Source organism: Falco punctatus (genome assembly GCF_963210335.1).
Source record: "Falco punctatus genome assembly, chromosome: 15".
Classification (NCBI taxonomy): domain Eukaryota; kingdom Metazoa; phylum Chordata; class Aves; order Falconiformes; family Falconidae; genus Falco; species Falco punctatus.
The window spans coordinates 20,124,907-20,143,521 of record NC_137595.1 but is presented as its reverse complement, the minus strand read 5'-3'; the positions used below and the strand labels follow the sequence as shown (position 1 = coordinate 20,143,521).

At 42.1% G+C, this 18,615-nt stretch overlaps 1 protein-coding gene across 4 annotated transcripts in view; it reads left to right on the top strand.

Moving 5' to 3' along the window:
- Nucleotides 1-18,615, top strand: part of CAPN6 (calpain 6) — an 81,619-nt gene that overhangs the window by 43,808 nt on the left and 19,196 nt on the right. For all 4 annotated transcript variants that reach the window (XR_013923868.1, XR_013923869.1, XR_013923870.1 and 1 more), the window contains exons 6-12: nucleotides 74-266; nucleotides 3,992-4,185; nucleotides 5,893-5,970; nucleotides 7,140-7,335; nucleotides 10,436-10,558; nucleotides 12,196-12,398; nucleotides 13,042-13,163. Coding sequence is in view for 1 of the 4 variants with exons in the window: in XM_080365909.1 (XP_080222035.1) it covers nucleotides 74-266; nucleotides 3,992-4,185; nucleotides 5,893-5,970; nucleotides 7,140-7,335; nucleotides 10,436-10,558; nucleotides 12,196-12,398; nucleotides 13,042-13,163 (1,109 nt within the window). In the remaining 3 variants the exon portion in view is untranslated. The remainder of the gene's footprint in view (nucleotides 1-73; nucleotides 267-3,991; nucleotides 4,186-5,892; nucleotides 5,971-7,139; nucleotides 7,336-10,435; nucleotides 10,559-12,195; nucleotides 12,399-13,041; nucleotides 13,164-18,615) is intronic.

The following is an 18,615-nucleotide window of genomic DNA, read 5'->3' as shown; positions in this document are numbered from 1 at the left end:
GTCTACGTTCAAGCCAAATTAGAGCACTTCTAACAGCCACTTGATAACTGAGAATGTTCTGTGTTTCCTCCAGGCTGGCTGGATCTTATGAAGCCCTAGATGGAGGCAGTGCTGCAGATGCAATTGTGGATTTCACTGGAGCCGTGGCAGAATCTATTGATTTGGTACAGGGCAAATATGGTGAGATTATTTCTGAGCAAATGAAGCTGTTTGAAGACTTGCTGAAAGTGCATAAAAGAGGCGGGTTGATCAGCTGTTATATTGCGGTATGTATAGAGAGCTGGATTTTAAGTTAATTTCAATGAAAAAAAATCTGGAAAAAATACCATTATTAGTATAAGTATATTGAGCATGTCCTTTATTTGTATGCTTTGGAAAAGCTTCATATGGAAAAAGCTAGCAAGCTGGCAGTGTTGTCAGCCAAGTACAGCATTCCATGAGCCACTAAATACAATCACAAAACCGCAAGGCCATTCGTGCTGCCGCTTAACTTTGGATCTGAAACGCTATTCTTTCTGAATGGTCATAGTTGTGTATTGGCCCGAGGTTAATCCACCTAGAATGCCCTAATTTACAGACCAGATGGCAGCGTTCAGTTTCTTTATTTCTTAGGGAAGTCTGTTTACAGAAAACAGTTCTGCTGGCACTGGGCTGCTGAGACTTCCTGACTTTAGTTGTGGTGATGGAGTCATCTCCTCAGTGTGACACTTGAGTGGAGCTGAGCTGCAAGGCCGAGCTCACTGGTTATTCGGGTATTACTGTTTGTCAATAAGACTCCACATTAGAACTAGACAGCAAAACTTGCCTACGCTGGCTGATGTGAGACAGCTAGCTCAGGTGCCTACTTGAGGAGGCCATGACCCTGAAGTTCCCTTAGTATTAGAGAGGGGATGGCTTCCCCAAGGATGATGCAGGATTGCCTTCTGTGGAAGCTTTACCTCTCTCCATTCGAGGTGCTAGAAGGCAAATGAGCTGCAGCTTCACAAACCACAGGCAAACAAGACCTTGCACAGCCCCTCGCCGAAGGAGGGAAACCAGTGACAGCCAGGCTTAACTCACCTCCTGTCAGTCTGCGATGTCAGGCCATGGCTGGATAGCACTGAAATTCTCACCTTGTCTGAAGCTGTTACTGCACGTGGAGGGCTAACAAACTGCCATTGCACCTGAATATTTCCTAGGAGATTGCTTTTAAATGATTTTTAAAGTGCAGCCTGCAGGAAAGAGATTGTTCTCTAGAGGTTGCAGGATTGGCATCTAGGTGCACTTCAGCATCTTATTCCCGTGCCCTCTGCTTCCAATTTAAGGCCTTAGCTAAGGCTAATCTTACCTGGATTTAGTTAAATCACTTAAGCACTTTGCTTTAATTACCCTGTCTGTGAAACAAAGATCATATTACTGTAGCACTTAACTACTTCATAGCTGTAGTGTAAGTGCTAAATCCACGGTGAACTGGTGGGCCCCCACGTTTTTGTTCATGCAGAAATTCTTGCAAGTGTCATGGTAGTTGCAGAGTTACCTGGAACAGAAAATCAGCCGTGTTTGGAGATGCCTGAGAACACTATCTGTTTAGCTGGCCTCTGGCCATGTACTGCCCTGCACCGGTGCCATGGTACTGAAGAGGAGCATGTGGTACCTTCTGAGAGATGAATTTGAACCTTAGAACTCAGCTGGGATAGAACAGAAGTCCTGAACTGTCACTCCCAGCAACATCAGGCAGTGGCTCAAACAAATTCTTCTAGGTCTTCAGTGTTTGTTTTACCTTTTTCAAAAGCTCTGAATTTTTATTTAGAAATAATTCTGTCTGATTTGTTCAGACCAGACTGGCAGACCAGACTTCCTGGTGTGTATTGTTGTAAACATTGTTTCTGGGGTGATAAGTTGCTCCCAAAGGCTAAGACAGTTCAGTTTCTTGACGTGGATCTGGTGAGGAGATAGGCGAAGTACAGGGAGTTGTATTTTAAAAAGCAATTAATGAGACAGTTGTAACACTTTCACTTCTTCCTGGCACTGTATTTCTGCCAGTCAAATGCAGATGCTTCTAAACATTGTTTACACAGAAGCTGTTCCTATTGGTTTGGCTTGACTTGTCTGCATTTACTGCTTTTTGATAGATGTATTATACCTAGAACGAAGCTTGCTAGATACAGAGTGTTTAATACTCAAGTGGCTTCATTGCTGACTTACAAACACTTCATCGTTTTCCTTGGATTAAAAAATAGTCCTGAGCTTCACCATTTAGGAATTTGAACAGACAGTACATGTTTAAGTATCTAAAATAAATAAATAAGTAAATAAATACCTTCAGAACGAGGTGGGAAAGGCATCCTAGCAGTAAGAAAAGCCTGGGGGTTAATAAAGGCAGCAGGAGAGGTTACAGACTTGGTGCTGTCAAGGTCTCTTGTTTGCTTTTTAGTTGTGAAAAATGCAAGTGAAAGTGTTTCATTGGAGAAAGCCCAAACCCATTGGAGATGTCAGTCAGTCTTGGTGTAACACATGAGCTGATTCTTTAGGAGCTGTTGTCAGTGAAAGGCAAAGAGGTCTTGGTGAGTCTCATAGTTGCCAGACCATCTGTCAGTTCCAATTTGATACATATTAATATTTTCCTTTTTTTTTCTCATTTTTTTTCTTATTTCTTATCTTTGGGGACTGAACACTGTTGTATTAGTGCAACATTTGCCTTAGGAGAAGACCTGTCTGTCTAGACCAGAGAAATTTTGAAATGGGTAAAAATATCTGAGAAAGTGCTATGTGCATTTTGTAACTCTAGTAAGTCCATCTCTCTCCACCGGAGCAAAGGCTCACTTGATCATTGAGCTCTTAATTAGGTTATTACAAGTTTACATGCGAGGATATGCCCTGAGTCATATCTTCCTTCCTTGCTGTCCAAGGGAGTGAGTGTCTTAAGGCCGAATGGGTTATAGGCCAATATAGGTGAGATTCTGAATATGGCTCAGTGCAAAGATGCCGGTGCTGGCTCTGGTGAGGTGTGAGGAATCCAGAGGCATGAGCATTTTGATTGTTTCTGGCTCAGTAGAAGGGTTGTACCAATGGCACAGCTTTACCTTTCCCACTGTCCTGCCTGGTATGTGTTGCTGAGAAGTAGCATTGTACTGGCTTTGTAAAGGGCCAGTCGTTCAAAGCAACTCCAGCATCTTTATATGATACTGCTTTTCTGGTTTTAGATGTACTTAGGAGATTTTGATCTGGATTAAGTAAATGAAATGGTGGTCTTTTTCGGAGCTTGACAATTTTTATGTATTTTTAGATCAGCATCTGATCAGGCCTGGGTCATCCAGCAGGACAGTTTGCTGTCTGATCACTGCTGGAAACTAGGCTTCTTGCGTAAAGTTTACGACAAGCAAACCCAGTTCCTAAAAAAGCCAACAGATCTGCCACTTGCCGTGTAAGAGAGGCCTGCCAGGTCATGAGCGAGGTACAGGACAGGTTTGACAAATGGCTAGGAAGTTTTCCTGCCTGTGCCCTCTATTTTTACCCACTGCCAGTACTTCTTCCTGGGTATCAAATTTACCCCAATACAGAAAAAGGTATGGGACTCACTGGCTAAATCCTTAGGCCCTACAAAGTGTCCAGTTGAGGACACCACCAGAGAACGCTATGTCGAAGCACAGTCATCAATATCCAGAAGGCCCTCAATATTCAGAAGAACCATTTTGTGAAGGTGACAAGATTTTGGAAGGTTGTCCATCAGCCCAGTCTTTAAGTCTCTGAGGCCAGGAGGAGACGGACTGTCTGTAGCAGGCAGTATTCTGCTATGCTCTGGACTTCTGTCTGCTAGGACTCGTCTGGCACTGTCATGCAAAAGACCAGACTAGTGAGCTACTGGTTTTGAGTCCCAGTAGTTTTCCTGTATAGTCAAACCACTTGGAAAGGGAATGTATGAACATGTAGCTGTCAGGTCCCTCAATAATGCAACTTTTTCTTTTTTTCTTTCTTTTTTTTTTTTTTTCAAATGTCATTCTTGGTGCTAAAGGTTTCCTCTGGAGGTCCCAGTGAAGTGGAGACAGAGATGGGTCTTGTCATCGGCCATGCCTACTCAGTGACTGCAGTTCGGAAGCTGCGCCTTGGAGAAAGGCTCATATTCTCTTTTAAGGCAGAAAAGCTGTTCATGATCAGGTTGAGAAATCCCTGGGGAAAAAGGGAGTGGAACGGTGCCTGGAGTGACAAGTAAGTGCTGTAAATCCAGTGTCGAAAGGAATGAAACCGTAATTAGGGCCACTGGACGTTAGATGCATGGTTAAACACTGTTGACACACAACGTCAGTCTGCAATACTCGGAGGTGGCTGAACTGTTGTGCCATTTCTTCCCAAGTACAGCATTCTCTGAGCAAATGAGCACATCCTGGAGGAGCCAGGAGGTTATGGCTTCCTGGGCCTTAGTCTACTGTGTACATCATTGTTCTGGAACACTGGAAAGTAGGAAAATAGCCTACAATTAAGGTGATGAGTCAAAAACATGAGGTTTGTTCCCAGCTTCACCGAGTTTGCTTGTGACTCAGTTTCTCATCTGTAATTCCTAGCTGCTGGGGATAGTATGTCTTTTATTCTTAGATAATTTAAGTGACCAGTGAAAAATGCTGTGAAATTGCCACATTCATGATTTCTTGAATTATTTTCTAATGAATTTTAATGTGGGCCATGAGCTTAACAGGCACCTCTACAGAGACAGAAATGATTGCTGGAGGGGATGCATTTGCATTCCATCACTGGCAATTTGCACATGGAAAATGTTTAACTAGTATGTTACAGTTCAACACTGCTTACCAGCCACTGTTAGCGTTTAGTGGTGCAGTGTTCTTAACAGCAGCATATTAAGTTCTTATCTTCCATACTTTAGCTTGCAAAAATGTATTGGTTTCAAAGGGCTTGAACCAGGTAGAATATGAAGAAAGTGCAGAAGAGCTACTGTGTCTTGTTTAACTTCAGCTGTTTGTGGTTCTCCACTAGTTCTTGTCATGGCATAGCTGCCACTCATTCTGGTAGAAGCACTGAGGGCTCTGAGGTTGGCCATGGGTTTTGGCCTAACAGAATTAAATTAAGAATTTCCAAATAGGTTAAGAGATTGTCTGTTATGGCAAGCAACCTCTCTTCCCTCCTGCCAACCGCCTTCAACTTTATCCTCTTAAGTACTTTTGGAAAGGAATTGTGGCTCTATCTAATGTAACACATTAGGGAAGGGGCTTATGCTGTCTTCTATCATGTTGTCTGCTTTAAGCATCAGCCTGCTTGCATTTAGAACACTGTGCTCCCCTGCAGTCAGTGGAAAGAGGCAGGTGCCTCCAGGGAGCAATGCAGAGCACGGAGCAGGAGCAGGTAAGTTATATGCTAATGCAGGCCATGAAGTGTCTATGTGATGTAGTGTTACTGTGGAAACTGGACACTAGGCTCCTGCTGCAACAGTTTCTGCTCAAAGGCTCTCTAGGGAAATCTCAGACCTCAGGCCTGTTTTATTTAAAGAGATTGAAAGACAGAATACTCTGGTCTAAGTGAAGTGTTCAATAAAGCTCCTGAGGAGGAAAACCAGGTTTCTTTTGAAGGGCCTTCAGGGAATGCAGTCAATCTCATATGACCTTCCAAACCAGCTGTTTAAGGGAGGGTGGTGACAAAGGAAATCAATAAGGTTCTGCTCTAGTTGTGCCAATTGCCCATTCATCTCTCTCTTTTTTAGTAGCTTTCAAATCAATTAATGTTTTAAAACTCCTCCTGTAAGCCCCACATTTTCTTCCTGAATATCATCTATCCTTTCAGTACTCCAGTGTTACCTTTATAACAAGGGACCATGGAAGAATTTTGCTTGCAAGTTTTTTTTTTCCAAGGGGAGAGTATTTAATTTAAGTTATTAATGATCTTTCTTGTTTCCCCACGCCCTTTTAGTTCTGAGGAGTGGAAGAAAGTCAGCAGTTCAGAACGTAAGAGCTTGGGACTCACTCTTGAAAATGATGGAGAGTTCTGGTGAGTGGGAACCATGTGAAGGGTTTGGAGATACTAGCTACACTGAGTAATTGCCACGAATTCTGCCGTTTAACAACTTTGAAAACAACTCCCCAAATGGATAAGATTATGCAGTCCTGGCACAAGGTCTGTTTCTTTTAAACGCCCAAGGGATGACAGAGAAGAACAGAAAAAATGGATTAAAAACTAGTAGAACAAAATTAGTAGCTCTTAGTAAATATAAGTTTCAAATATCCTCAAACCCTATTATCTATATTTAGGAAATTTTCTCAGAATCCAAGACAACACATGTGCTGGTTTACATCACAGAATGCCAAATATTGAACACACTGTCAATCCTGTTTACTGACTACTGTGCCTGTCTGTAGCATTTCTAGGTCAACCATGGCTGAGGTATCTGTAAATACAGTTGCAGCCAAAGAATTTTGATATTTGTCAGTGCTTTCCACCATGGGCACAAGAAACGTTAGTTCGCTACAGATTCTCTAGAACTCTAGTGATTTGGATTCTACTTAAAGCTTAGATACACCAAGGCAACTTCTTCAGTAGATCATCCGTATTGAATCAAGTGTGCTGGTAGGGCTTAGCATGAAAAGCCTTCTGTTTGCTTGGCTTTGTCAGAACTGGCAACTGGAAGCCAGCTGTGGGGCTCGGTTGTGGGCCATTAATAAGCCAGGACATGATGGTAGTTCAGAGATACCAAGCTGTTAGAGATTAATGTGTTTTAACTGCTCTGCAATCCAGTCTGTCGCTTTAGCAGGCCCAGGTTATAGCACTGAGATGGTGCTAAATGAAATCTATGTTCAGAGTAGAGAGGTTTGAGTCATGCTTAGGGACAGATGTAACAACAAGGACCATGATAATGAGGAGTGGATAGTGATTTGGTTGCAGGATATATCTTCTGTGCAAAATCAGATCCAGCTCGGTAGATGCAACCTGTCCTTTAGTCATAGTGTGATTGTGGCTTCCAGGTATTTCCACATGTAGAGCTTTCCAGTGAATCAGTTTGTCCGCTGGACAGTTGAGCAAGAACCTTCTCTTAAATTACTGGAAGATTTTGTGTGTTGTTTTGGCTCTTTACATAGGTATTTTTATTTTATAAATATACTATTGCATAGGATACTTTTTTTAAAATAAACCATTACTTTTCCTGGTGTTCCATGGAACAGGATGACATTTGAGGACTGGTGTAAGAATTTCACTGATGTGGACATCTGCCGGATTGTGAATACCTCCTACTTCAGTCTCCACAAGACCTGGGAGAAGAAAATGATGCATGGGGCTTGGGCAAGGAATTCAGAGCCCCTGCTAAATCGCTCTGGTGGATGCTTTGATAACAGAGAGACCTTCCTTCAGAATCCCCAGGTGGGAATCCCTGCATTTTGTGAGGTGTTGAAGTGTATCCACTTTAGCTAGGCTTTCTGAAGTATCCACCCTGTTTGGGAGTTGGCAGTGAGAACTTGTCAGAAATCTCATTGCTGGTGGTCTGTCCTCTGGGAGTATGCTGATTCGCTGCATGTTTCAGTGATGTCTGTGAAATCTCTCAGAAGAGTTCAGATATTTGTCTAGGACTGATCATGTTTGGGGCTGGTGAGTCAGACACACCAGGATTAGTGAAGTTCTGCCTGGACTTCTTTCAGTTTCCCAGTGGTAGAAGGGCAGCAAGTCTGGTTTTCTAATGACAGAACTCCGTTCACTTAACACCCTTAAACAGCCTGAGGATTTGGTCCACTGTATTTAGTTAGTATCCCTTTGCATTAGTCTAAGATTCTGAAAGTATCTAGTCTCTTCCCCAAGCTTGCTCTCTCACCAGTGTTACGGAATTTTCCTTGCCTCATCCAACTCGATAACTTTCAAGCTATTCAGTTTATCTGTTCATCCATTCTTACTCCATTTCTCACCTTCCTGCCTGTCTCAGTGTTGTATGTTTTCATCCCGGTGTGCGCAAATTCAGACGTAAAACTTCCATTACTGTCAATGAGATCTGGGCATTTACTGCTTTAGTTATTACTTTGAAAATTGACCTTTCTGTTCTTTTGTAATTCACCACATACTTTAATTAAAGATGTTCCTGTGTCTGCTTCTCTGCACTTGTATGGGAGATTTCCATCTGCATCCCTCAATTTTGATAGCAGGATATGGGAGAAGTGCAACAAGCAGTTCCTCACTCTCTGTCTTCTGTCAGTGCCTCATTTCCAGAGGGTGATTTTATTCTGATATTCCCCTGTATGATTCTGGATATATTCCAAGCACTTGTCTGGGTCTCGTATGTAAGTGTTTAGCTGCCACAGAGAGCAAAACATACACATTACAGTTGAATGTGTTCTTTTTATTCCAGTGTTATCTGTAGGGTAGTTGATTAAAAGGCTCTTAATAGCAGTGCTGGAACACATTTATGTTATCTTAGGGCTGTCATAAATTACTGTAGCACATACTGCTGTAATCTAGAGATAATCTCTGCCTGTTGTCCCTGAGTGAAATGCCTGCACTGAGGCCTCCTGTGAAGTTTATCTGTACAAAGAGGGATTGTGACACTTCCAGTCCCTTTAGATAAGGGAATTTAAGCCAAGTAAAATGTATTCCTATAGCCACCTGCTGATTTTCAGATTGTTACCCGTTAGGACATCTGAAATGTCATCTGATTAAAGATCATCACAGTTGCACACCTCTCATCAGTCCAAGAGAGCTATCTCGCACTCTCACAGGTCCCTTTCCACGCTTCTATTTGCCGTGGAACACTCTAGGCTATCTGACAAGGTAACACTGCGTATGGTTCAACAGGGACAAGAATTAAAATGTGCCTTACTAGGTGTTGCTGCATGTTTATATCTTGCTTTTTAGATTCTTTTTGCAGAGGCTCTTTACAATCCCTAGGACTCTCTGCAGGGTCCTGTGCTTTCTCTGCTGCAACGTTGATATAGCAAACAAATAAGAGTACAAAGCAGCATAGAATTTCCGCCAAAAACGAGCCAGCCCAGCCTACCAAGCAGTAGTTCTGTAGGAGGCTAATTTGGACTGTAAATACTGTGAACAACTAATGAAGCCCAGAGGCTTGGGAAGGTATTGATTTTCTTTCCAGTACTGCTGTGCTTCAGCCAACTCTGCTAGACGTTGGTGTTTCCTCCATGTGGGTGTGACACTGCCTGAGACAGCCCAGGGTCAGGGATGAGAAATGGGATGGTGCCTTATTCTGCACAGCTCTAACCACAGAGGGATGCGAAGTCATTACAGGGGATCGTTCCACCACAGTAACCAAGGCAATCTCAGTATCTACCTAGAGCAAAGCTTAATGAGGATTTGCTTTTTAGCAGCTCTTGGAGGAAAAGGGAGGGGCAAATTGAACCAATGATGATATTCCTCTCCGTGCTGTCAGAGAATTTCAGCTTAAATCAGAACGTGCACATGGTACCCAGCTGTGCACCACTGCAGTTTTATGCTTTTATTTGTTTGCTTCACAAAGGTGTTTGAGGATGGAAGAATAGAGCATCTGTCTAAACTTGGTATAAATAACACCCTCTTCCCCTGCACTGGTTCTGATGACTCAGATTTGCCCTCTGTATGCATGAAAGAAGCAAAACTTAAAGGACTCTAATAGTAAACAAATTTGAGCATTTAATTCTTTGTCGTACAAAGAAACACCTATCTGGCCTTTTTTGTCTACTGAAAGGGTACATACTTAGCTGGTCTGGTACTGATACTTAATAATGTAAGCAATTCAAGTTTGATTTATTGAGGTGGGAACTGCTGCCTAAGCTTGAAATAGATTCCTTTGATTGGTCTTAAACTCAAGTTGATTCAAGTTTACTTTGAACAGTTTGGGTAAAAGGTTTGCATGTTAAAAATGCATGTGTCCTTCTCCACCCCTTTGACTGGGTATTCCTAAGACTTTCAGGAAAACTGAGGAAGTCCAAAATTAGTGGTCCTGTCACTCTTATATTAAATAGAAATTGTAGGTGCAGAAAAAAGTTGTAGGGTTTTGGGGTTTTTTAACTAAGATTTGGAAGATTCCTTCATTTGCAGGTCTTATATAAAGATGTTTGAAATGTACAGGCCCTGTTTAGATATTCAAGTCAAAAGAAGTATCAAAAATTATCAAGATCCCATCTTGTCTGTCCACCTTTTTTATCTCACTCCGAATTTATATTTATCTAAATAAAACTTTATTTTTGTCTTTTGCTTTCAGAGTAGATGTTCTCTTCTGCTGTCTCAGCAGTTATTTCGTACTACTGTCTCACACTGCCTTTGTATGAATTACCTGAAAAAGAAAATAAGGTTTAAAGATCCTTATTATTAGCATTAATTTTCAGCTGTGAATATCTGTTAGGTGGATAGCTCTCCTCCTCCCACCCCCAAATGTATTTTCTTTTGCCTCCTTTGTATGCATGCATGTATTTCCTTGGTGATGGCTCTATCCTCAATATCCTAAGGGATTTCTAACCACTTACCCTCTTCTCTCTTCTACTAGTATGTCTTTGATGTTAAGAAGACTGAGGACAAAGTGTTGATCTCATTACAACAGGAGGATCGCCGCAAATACAAGAAAGAAGGGAAAGGAGATAGCATCCCAATTGGCTTTGAAATATTAAAGGTAGGCAGCCATCTGCACTCCTGGTGCAGAGTTTGTGCAGCAGTCCTGCTGCGTGCTGGCAGTGAGATCTGGGCAGATCGAGGTATGATTAACGTGGTGGGGCCTGGCTCTCCTCTCAACATGGGCTTTGCGTGTGTACTGCACGCAGTCACCACAGCTGACATTAGACAGACTAGTTAAACTCAATTTAATTTAGTTCAATTCAAACTGTTTCGAACAAAAGGAACATAAGTAATTTTTCCCTATTGCAAAAGAATTTTAAGTGCTTTTCCTACCCCAAGCTTTGAAGAGAAAGTAAAAAAAGTATTAATGCTTGAAACATGGAGAGATTTTTTTCTCCTCACTGGAGGGTCCTGCCTCCATTTCATCAGCAAATACAGCCAAGTGAATGAGTTTGAAAAGTCTGCAGTTTTTCCTTTGCCACTTAGAAAAAAGGGTCAAGAATGTTTTTGGAGGCTGGAGTAAGTGAGAGAAAAATCAAAAAGGAACCAAAGGGATCCCAATCAGTAATTTAATTGCACTCCTAGGGAAAATTGATAAAAATGAAAACACACAAACTGAAAGGAGGAGGAAAGCAAGAGAAACTGCTATGCATCTACTTCTTCACTGAGGATCAGGATGATTTTATCATCTGTTGCCATAGCTAGTGGGACTACACTGAGTCTGTGGTCCCACCCTAAAAAATAGTAAGTTTTTTACTTACTTACAGTCAGAGCTGCTGACATCTTCGTCACATATCTTTATTTGACAATCACCTGTTAACCACATATATTGAAAGATGTAGTTACAGAAAGTAACATAATTTACCAGGGCTTGGAAAAGAAAATCACACCTTCAGAAAAGTATCAAGGCTTTATCTGTTCAATAATTTTTCTGTTTCAGAAGTGGTCTAGCCCACCAGGCTCATATCAGGACTAAAGGCCTTTGGAAGACCATGGCCTAAATTATCTGAAGACAAAAGAGAACTACCAGAAAAAAACGTAGGGCTGTCTTTGCTCCCAGGAGCTACTTAAGAAATAGGTTTATATTTTAACTGTGCTGTGGCAAATACCAGTTCCCTGAAGAGGATGTGAATAGTTAAGCACAGCTTCAAGGCTTAGAACAAGACATAAATGGTTATTCTGTGGCTTTTGTATTCAGGAAAGGGCAATGCAAATACAGCTGTGTGCATCTGGATTGAGAGCCTGCTATGTAAGACTGGAACGCTCTCTCTACATGCTAGAGAAAGAAAGCATATGAATCTCATTCTCATCTCAGGTGGCAGTATAGCTCAGCGGGTGGAGTCCCTGGACTGCGCGTGCTTCTCTGAAAGTATTCCAGACTGTGCAGTCACGTTATGTCGCTGTTAGTGGATACACGTCTGTGCTGCTCCCAGACTTTCACCTCCACTCAGGGGAATACGTGTTTGTACTGATGCAGAACAGCACTGCTTGGAAGCCTGTGTGGGCTAGCACTTGGAGCACTGGGTTGCCCATTAGGACTATCTCTGCCACAGCTTCAGTGGGTGAAAAACCATTTGCCTTTTATTGCGCATTTTCTTTTCTGCCTGTGAAAGCTGAGGATATGCAGGGAAAATCCTGCCTGTTAGCTCTGATATCCCTCCTTGCTTTAATCCCTATATTGCTCCGTGGCTGTAGGTGGAGGATAACAGAAGCTACAGACTACACCAGCTCACTGTGCAGGAGAGAGTGGCCACATCTCTCTACATCAACACACGCACTGTATTCTTGAAGAGGATCCTTAAGCAAGGCCGCTATATCCTTATCCCAACTACGTATCATCCTGGCATTGTTACCAAGTTCATCCTCAGGCTCTTCACAGATGTGCCATCAAAACTCAGGTAAGCTGCACTCACAGCTACATGAGATCTTTCCTTGTCCACATTGGCTGCACCTCCTTGGAAATGGTTGCCTGGTTGCCCTCAAGTATCCCTGACTCACGAGCTTATATTGCTCCAGAACCAGGCCCTTGAGATGGTCAGGGTCACCTCCAAGAACCTCCAGATGGCTTACTGGGGTTTGTGCATGGTCAGGATATTTTCACTTAGGAATCTAGTGGACAATTCAATTTGGGTCTTTTGACCTTTTAGTTTGGCTTTTGTAATTGCCTCCACTTCTAGGTTGTGGAACACTGAGCACTGGTGCTCGCAGTTGCAGCTGTCATTGTTTCTTTGTTTGACCATCTCCTTTGAAACCACTGGTTGGCTGCAAGGGCAGAGGTACTATTTTGTGAAATCAGGCCCACTGAACTTTTTTCTTGCTTTGATACTGTTTTCCATGATTCACATTTTTTTTCCCACCACTTTTGCAGCCATGTGAAAGATTACCCAAATTTGCTTTGCTTTGCTTTGCTTTTATTTCTTAAGTCTGTCATTTCTGTGCCACAAAGTTCCAAAATGGTAGATGAGGGAGAGTACAAATCTCATGTTCTGAAAAGATTGCTTGACATTTGTTTCTTCAGTTGCTTTTCCCATGATTTTCCAGGGAGCTGAAGGCAGATAAGCCTAAAATGACATGTTGGAGTCTTCTTTGCGGCTATCCACGCAGAGTCACCCAAATCAAAATTCACTCTGCAGAGGGTTTACAGAAGCAAGACAGATCGGGTGGTAAGTGTAAAGCGAGCCTGGAAGAGTGGAAGGGGCTTCTTCAGTCCTCTAAAGATGATCTGTGTTGATATGTAAGCAGTCAGAAATTATCCAAACAAACTGAAGATTTTTGCAGCTCATAAAATCTGCTGAAAAGGAGAGATCAGATGAATAAGATGATGCAAAATGGCAAGATTTATGTGTCATCTATGCTGGCCGAGAAGGGCAATAGTAGCCAGACCCTCCTGAGAAGCATTTTGTGGGGATTAGCAAGAAATTAACCTTTCAGGGTTATGTGTTTTCTAAATGGAAAATATCCAGAGAGAGAGAGAGTTGATTTGCACAGACTCATGTAGTATATTACACTTACCTCAGCAATGTCATTCGTGGCCTTCAGAGCACTTTGCTATTCGTTACCACAATCTTAATAGCACTTGAGAGAGGAAATTATGGTTTTCAAACAACCATTTTCAGCTGGGTAAACCAGGACAGGGAGAGGTTAAATGACTTGTACAGAACTGTGTATCTACATGTCAATGGAAGTGTCCTGAAGGACACTAAAATGTCTTTCTGGCACCTGATCTTGACAGTTAATTAGGAGACTTGTCCAGTTGTCTTTGCTTCCTCATTTTCTGCTTCCACTGTCAGTCTGTCGGCCTTCATTTTCCATGACCAGTACACCAGTAAAAGGTAGACACATCCAGTACTGAGTGGTCGGTAAGGAGAAAGCAAAAGAACAAAGATATTACATTGATACTGCAATTGGAACAGGATGCTAAAGAGGTTCCTGAAACATCTGCTGTGTTTGCTCCAAATAACTCTTCAGATTAAGATGTGGAGCTCGGTTGCATTAACTTCTTGTGGTAGAGAAGGCATTAGACTTAGACCTGTAGTACAGTTCATCTTCAGTCTCACAAAGCAGCTGTAAAATTTCTCTTACCAGCTGGCTACAGTTCTATTCCAGTCCCCTTTTCATAGTTACTCCTGGCACCCACTGAGTGGTGACTGAATGTACTTTTCACCGCGAAAACCACTTTTTGTTAAGTCTGGTTGTCTCTGCAGGGGGCAGGAATGCTGGAGGGAAGAGATACAGAAAACTGATTCCGTTCATTTTTCTTGCTACTTTTTCTTGAAAAACAGGAACCACAAACACCTCAGTCAGACAAGCAGTATGGCTCCACGTGCTCAGCAAGGCAGGATGGATGGGTGAGACTGATGGGGCTATATGTGACAAGAATAGTAGAGCAGTGTGCATTGAAAAGAAGTGGTATGTTCTTGTCCTTGCCCTGTGGACATTTTAATTTTTAAGGGTGGTGTTTCTTTTTTTTTTTTTCCTTTGCTTTCAAAATTCCTTAAACATTTTTGCCAAAATTCCCTACAGTAAAGCAATAAACGCTGATTCTCCACCCTTAGCATTTCACAATCCTTAGCACAGTTACAGCCTTGACAAGGTCATTAAAAAACAATCGCCTGCAGATGCTAAAGACCAGGCTTCAGCTCAGAGAGCATCATGGGATTTGGTGACACACACCCTCAGGAATACACAAACAGGACTTACAACCGATGTGTAATAGATACTCTAACTACAGCATAGCTCAAATACCTTTAGGACTCAGTACTACCATGCATGGTCAGGTTGAGTTGAAGCATCTTTTTCCACTTTGATTTCAGCAGCCAGTGTTGGGCTGATGATTACCCTGACAGAATGGAAAAGGGTAGCCTATTGTGGGAAGAATGTCTATTGGAACTGAACTCACAGCAAAACTGCTTGATTATTTTATCTGCTGAAAACCCACATAATTGGGTCAAGTGATACTATTTTTGAATTAGTACTGAATTCATCAAGTGTTAAAAAAAATAATCAATCTATCATTGTCAATTTTTTTCTGAAGTGTTTCCGTTTCTCTGTGTGAAACAATGTGCCATTTTTAAATTCATCAAAAATATGAGAACAAAACCTAGATGAATCTTATTGTTTGACTTTGAATAAAACTTCACGAAAAAAGTTAAATATTTTCCTTTTATACCAACATAAAGCTTTCAGTAGAAGCCTTTGTCTCTTTTCAGCCTGTAGTTCCAAATCACATCTGCTCAGGGGGCACTGAAGGAGAGCTGAGTTACTTCACTTCAGTAGCATCCCCATTATCTTGAATACTGCTGTGAATCCCTGTTTGAATCTTTATTAGCCTTTTTTTTTTCCTATAAGGATCTCTGACTCACAGAGTACATTCATAGATTGTCTTGCAGAATGCTATATCTTACAGCAGCTTCAGACAAATGAAGTAGGGAGAGTGTGTAAATAAGAAAAACCCATGAAGCCAAATATGCACTGCTGTCATTTGTGCTACACAATAAAATCAAACTGTGCAATGACCAGGATAACATCCATAACTGGCACTCTGCCTCCGAAAGGCACCTTGCTGGGAAATTTAGCAAAGTTCTTGATTGGTACTAAAGTCCATTTCTGGTAACATAAAAAGCTGGGTATGGTACATGTTTCTCGCATCTTGGGTTTCTTTTGTTAGGTTAAAAGGGTGGATATAGAAATTCCTTGAAGCACACTGGCTGGATTGTAAATTTACACTAGAAAGTAATGTCTCCAGGGACACTAAATATCCCATAGTCTAAGATTGCTTCTCAATACTGCTACGAAAGAATGCAACTCCTTGTCGGCTCTGATCTCCTTTCTGGATTCTCTGGCTCCACATCGGGACCTTCTCCCATGCTTCTCTCACTCAAGGAGAAATAGCAGCCAGGTGTTTGAAAAAGACCAGCTTTCTCAGAAGTGAGCGTAGACCTCAAAGTCACAGGGGCAGTTACTGAGATAGCCGCCTTACGTGCTGCTCTGGAAGCCTTTCCTGATGTGAACTAGATTTAAAAGTCAGCAGCAGCATCCTGTCTAATGAATACTGTGAGATAAGGGAAGAGACCACACAGCAATTGCCATTGGGAGTGACAAGTAGAGGTTTCCTTTCAGGTTAGGCGCAGTCTATACGTTTATTCAAGTAGAAAATAGGTAGATTAAGTGGTTGTGTTTGCCTGCTGCTAAGAGGACCTCACACAAAGGTTACTCATTTTCTGGTGTGGAGGTTGTTGGCAACTTGTTTCTATGTGAGCTGCTGCGTCTGATTAGCCCCGCTGCATTTCACAAGGGTTTCCTGACTTCATCACCTTCTGATCTGCAGCGTCTCAGCTCTCAAGCTGCTTCTTTTCTTATGCTCAGTCTCTGTCATCTGGCAGCTGTATTCTGCCTCGTCCAGCCACCCGCCTGGTTTGTCGCTATCATCCCTGAGCACAGAGAGAAGACAAAGCTTTATGATAAAGGAGGTTATGATTCATTCTGAAGCTTCTGAGAACTGAGGCACGGCATTACATCTCTGTGACAAACTCCTGAAAACATCAGGATGTCTCTATACTCTGACACTGAAGGATGCTGTTGTTCAGCAGCCTGAACAGAGATACCTTTTTATTTATTTATTTATTTATAACTAGGATAGAGAGATTTTAGACTTGAATGCACCATTCTTCACATAAGCCTATCGCTGTCATCCAAGAGTTGTGCTTAGCACAAATTTCTGAGCAACTACTTCAGCAACACTGGAAGAGAATGAAGACTGCACAGCAAGTGCACACTTGGCCTGGTTCATGAGCTTGTTGTCATCAAAATCCTGCTGCCTGCCAGAAGAAGTTTGTTTAATCTCTATTTTAAATGCTTATTAGAAAGCTCCTCCTTGCTGCTGTCTTTGATCCATTGTCTTGTCTGGAAAAAAATAATGGTGCTTTGCTGTTGTCAAGAATAGTGGGTGAACTTCACTGCCCAGGTTCAATTCTGAATGCATATAGGCTGCTTCTCTTGGAAGTACCTCTCTCCAAGTTAGCTTATTCTGAAGTTGATCCAACTATGTGTGAAGCAAGTGCAGTGGCAGTTTTGCAAGAAGATGGGGAAGCGCTGTGTGCTTGGAGATGTTGTCTCTCGTTCCCAAGTCTGTTTTAAAAATTGCTCACACTACTGTCTGTCACATGCTTTTCCCAAGAGCTTATCTTTGAGAACAAATATCTTTTGCATTTTTAAGTTTTCCCACTGAAATTCCATGTTGAATCTGCATGTTTAATGGGCTTTCACCGCTTGTTTTCTAAATCAGGCATTGTGATCCCTGGTACGTGACATACCTGGTAAGCAGAGTATCTGGTACCTTTAAAGGCAGTTGCCTTGGGAGCAGTCTGAGAAATAGAAGGAAGGAGAGGGCAAAAAGCAGCTGGTAAATACCCAGTCAAAGCGTGAGAAGGGAAGCGGAGAGAAAACAGAGCAGAGGTGTGGGGAGGATTTACTGATGCCAGTGGGAAGACTCCCACTTATTATCTGTATTGCAAGAGAAGTTAAGAGGTATCACATGAGCAAAGGCTCAGCTGCAAAAGGCAAAACAACCTGTTTTAATTCCCAAGGCAGTGCTTGTGTGTCAGCACTGTGTCTGCTCTTTTTGGCCCATGCCTTTTTCCAGTGACTGAGTTTGTCATAACCTTCCGTATACCACTAAGAGTGGTCTAGCTGAAGAAGAGTGGGAATGTCTCTGAGAACATTTTCTCAAGAATTTTTTCTAGAAAGCTTTTGTTTTAGTACAGTGCTGAAGGATGTGGGTGCTAGATTCTTAGTCTAATTCTCAAAAGAAAAAAAAAAAGTTAGCCTTGGACTGCTGTGCATTGGTTTCTTTAAGCCTTAGAAATGTCATTACTGTCTAAGTGTTTCTGGTTTTTACAGATTGCAGATTTTTCCTTTGTGCTATTCTTTTGTGTGACTTCCTAATGCCCACAACAGCACGGCCACAGGACTGAGATGGAACAGGTGTTTATACACAGGGTGCTGTTTGGGGCATAACTTGAGTCATACATGCGCCTGAGAACTGAACCCAGTCCTCCTTCCACTTCCAGTTGCCAGAGTAGCAGCTCCAGTTGCTTTCATTCCCAGCTCATGGTGAATACTAGAATGTTGCTTTTCCACATTAGCAGCCCTTTCTGCATTCTCTTTGTACTGTAAATAAATCAGGCCCAGAGCTGCAAAGAACTGGGCCAGCTGTAGCTGAGAATGATCCTTGTCTCATTCCACACGTGCAGCTCTCCCATTTCTTTCTTTTGTTCTGGAATTGGAGCCAGGCCTCCTCATCTAACTGACCATTCAGCAATGCCATCATGAGGTCGTGCTGTGCAGGTGCCTTTCATGTCCCTCTTTTTTATTCTAGCTCTTTCTCAGAATTTGAATTTGTTTCTTTCAAATGTTAGGTTTCCTTTTCCTTTCACTTAGCAGGTCCCTTCATTAACAGCTCCCTGGTCCAGCAGATACGCCTGTTACCCCTCTGAGCTCTGTGCCCTTTCCCCACCCCTTCTTATGCCCTTTATCTCTTAATTACTGTTAATGATCAGATGTTGCTTTGCTCTTTGCCTTTGGCCAAAGTAGTTGACACCATTTCATGCAAGACCC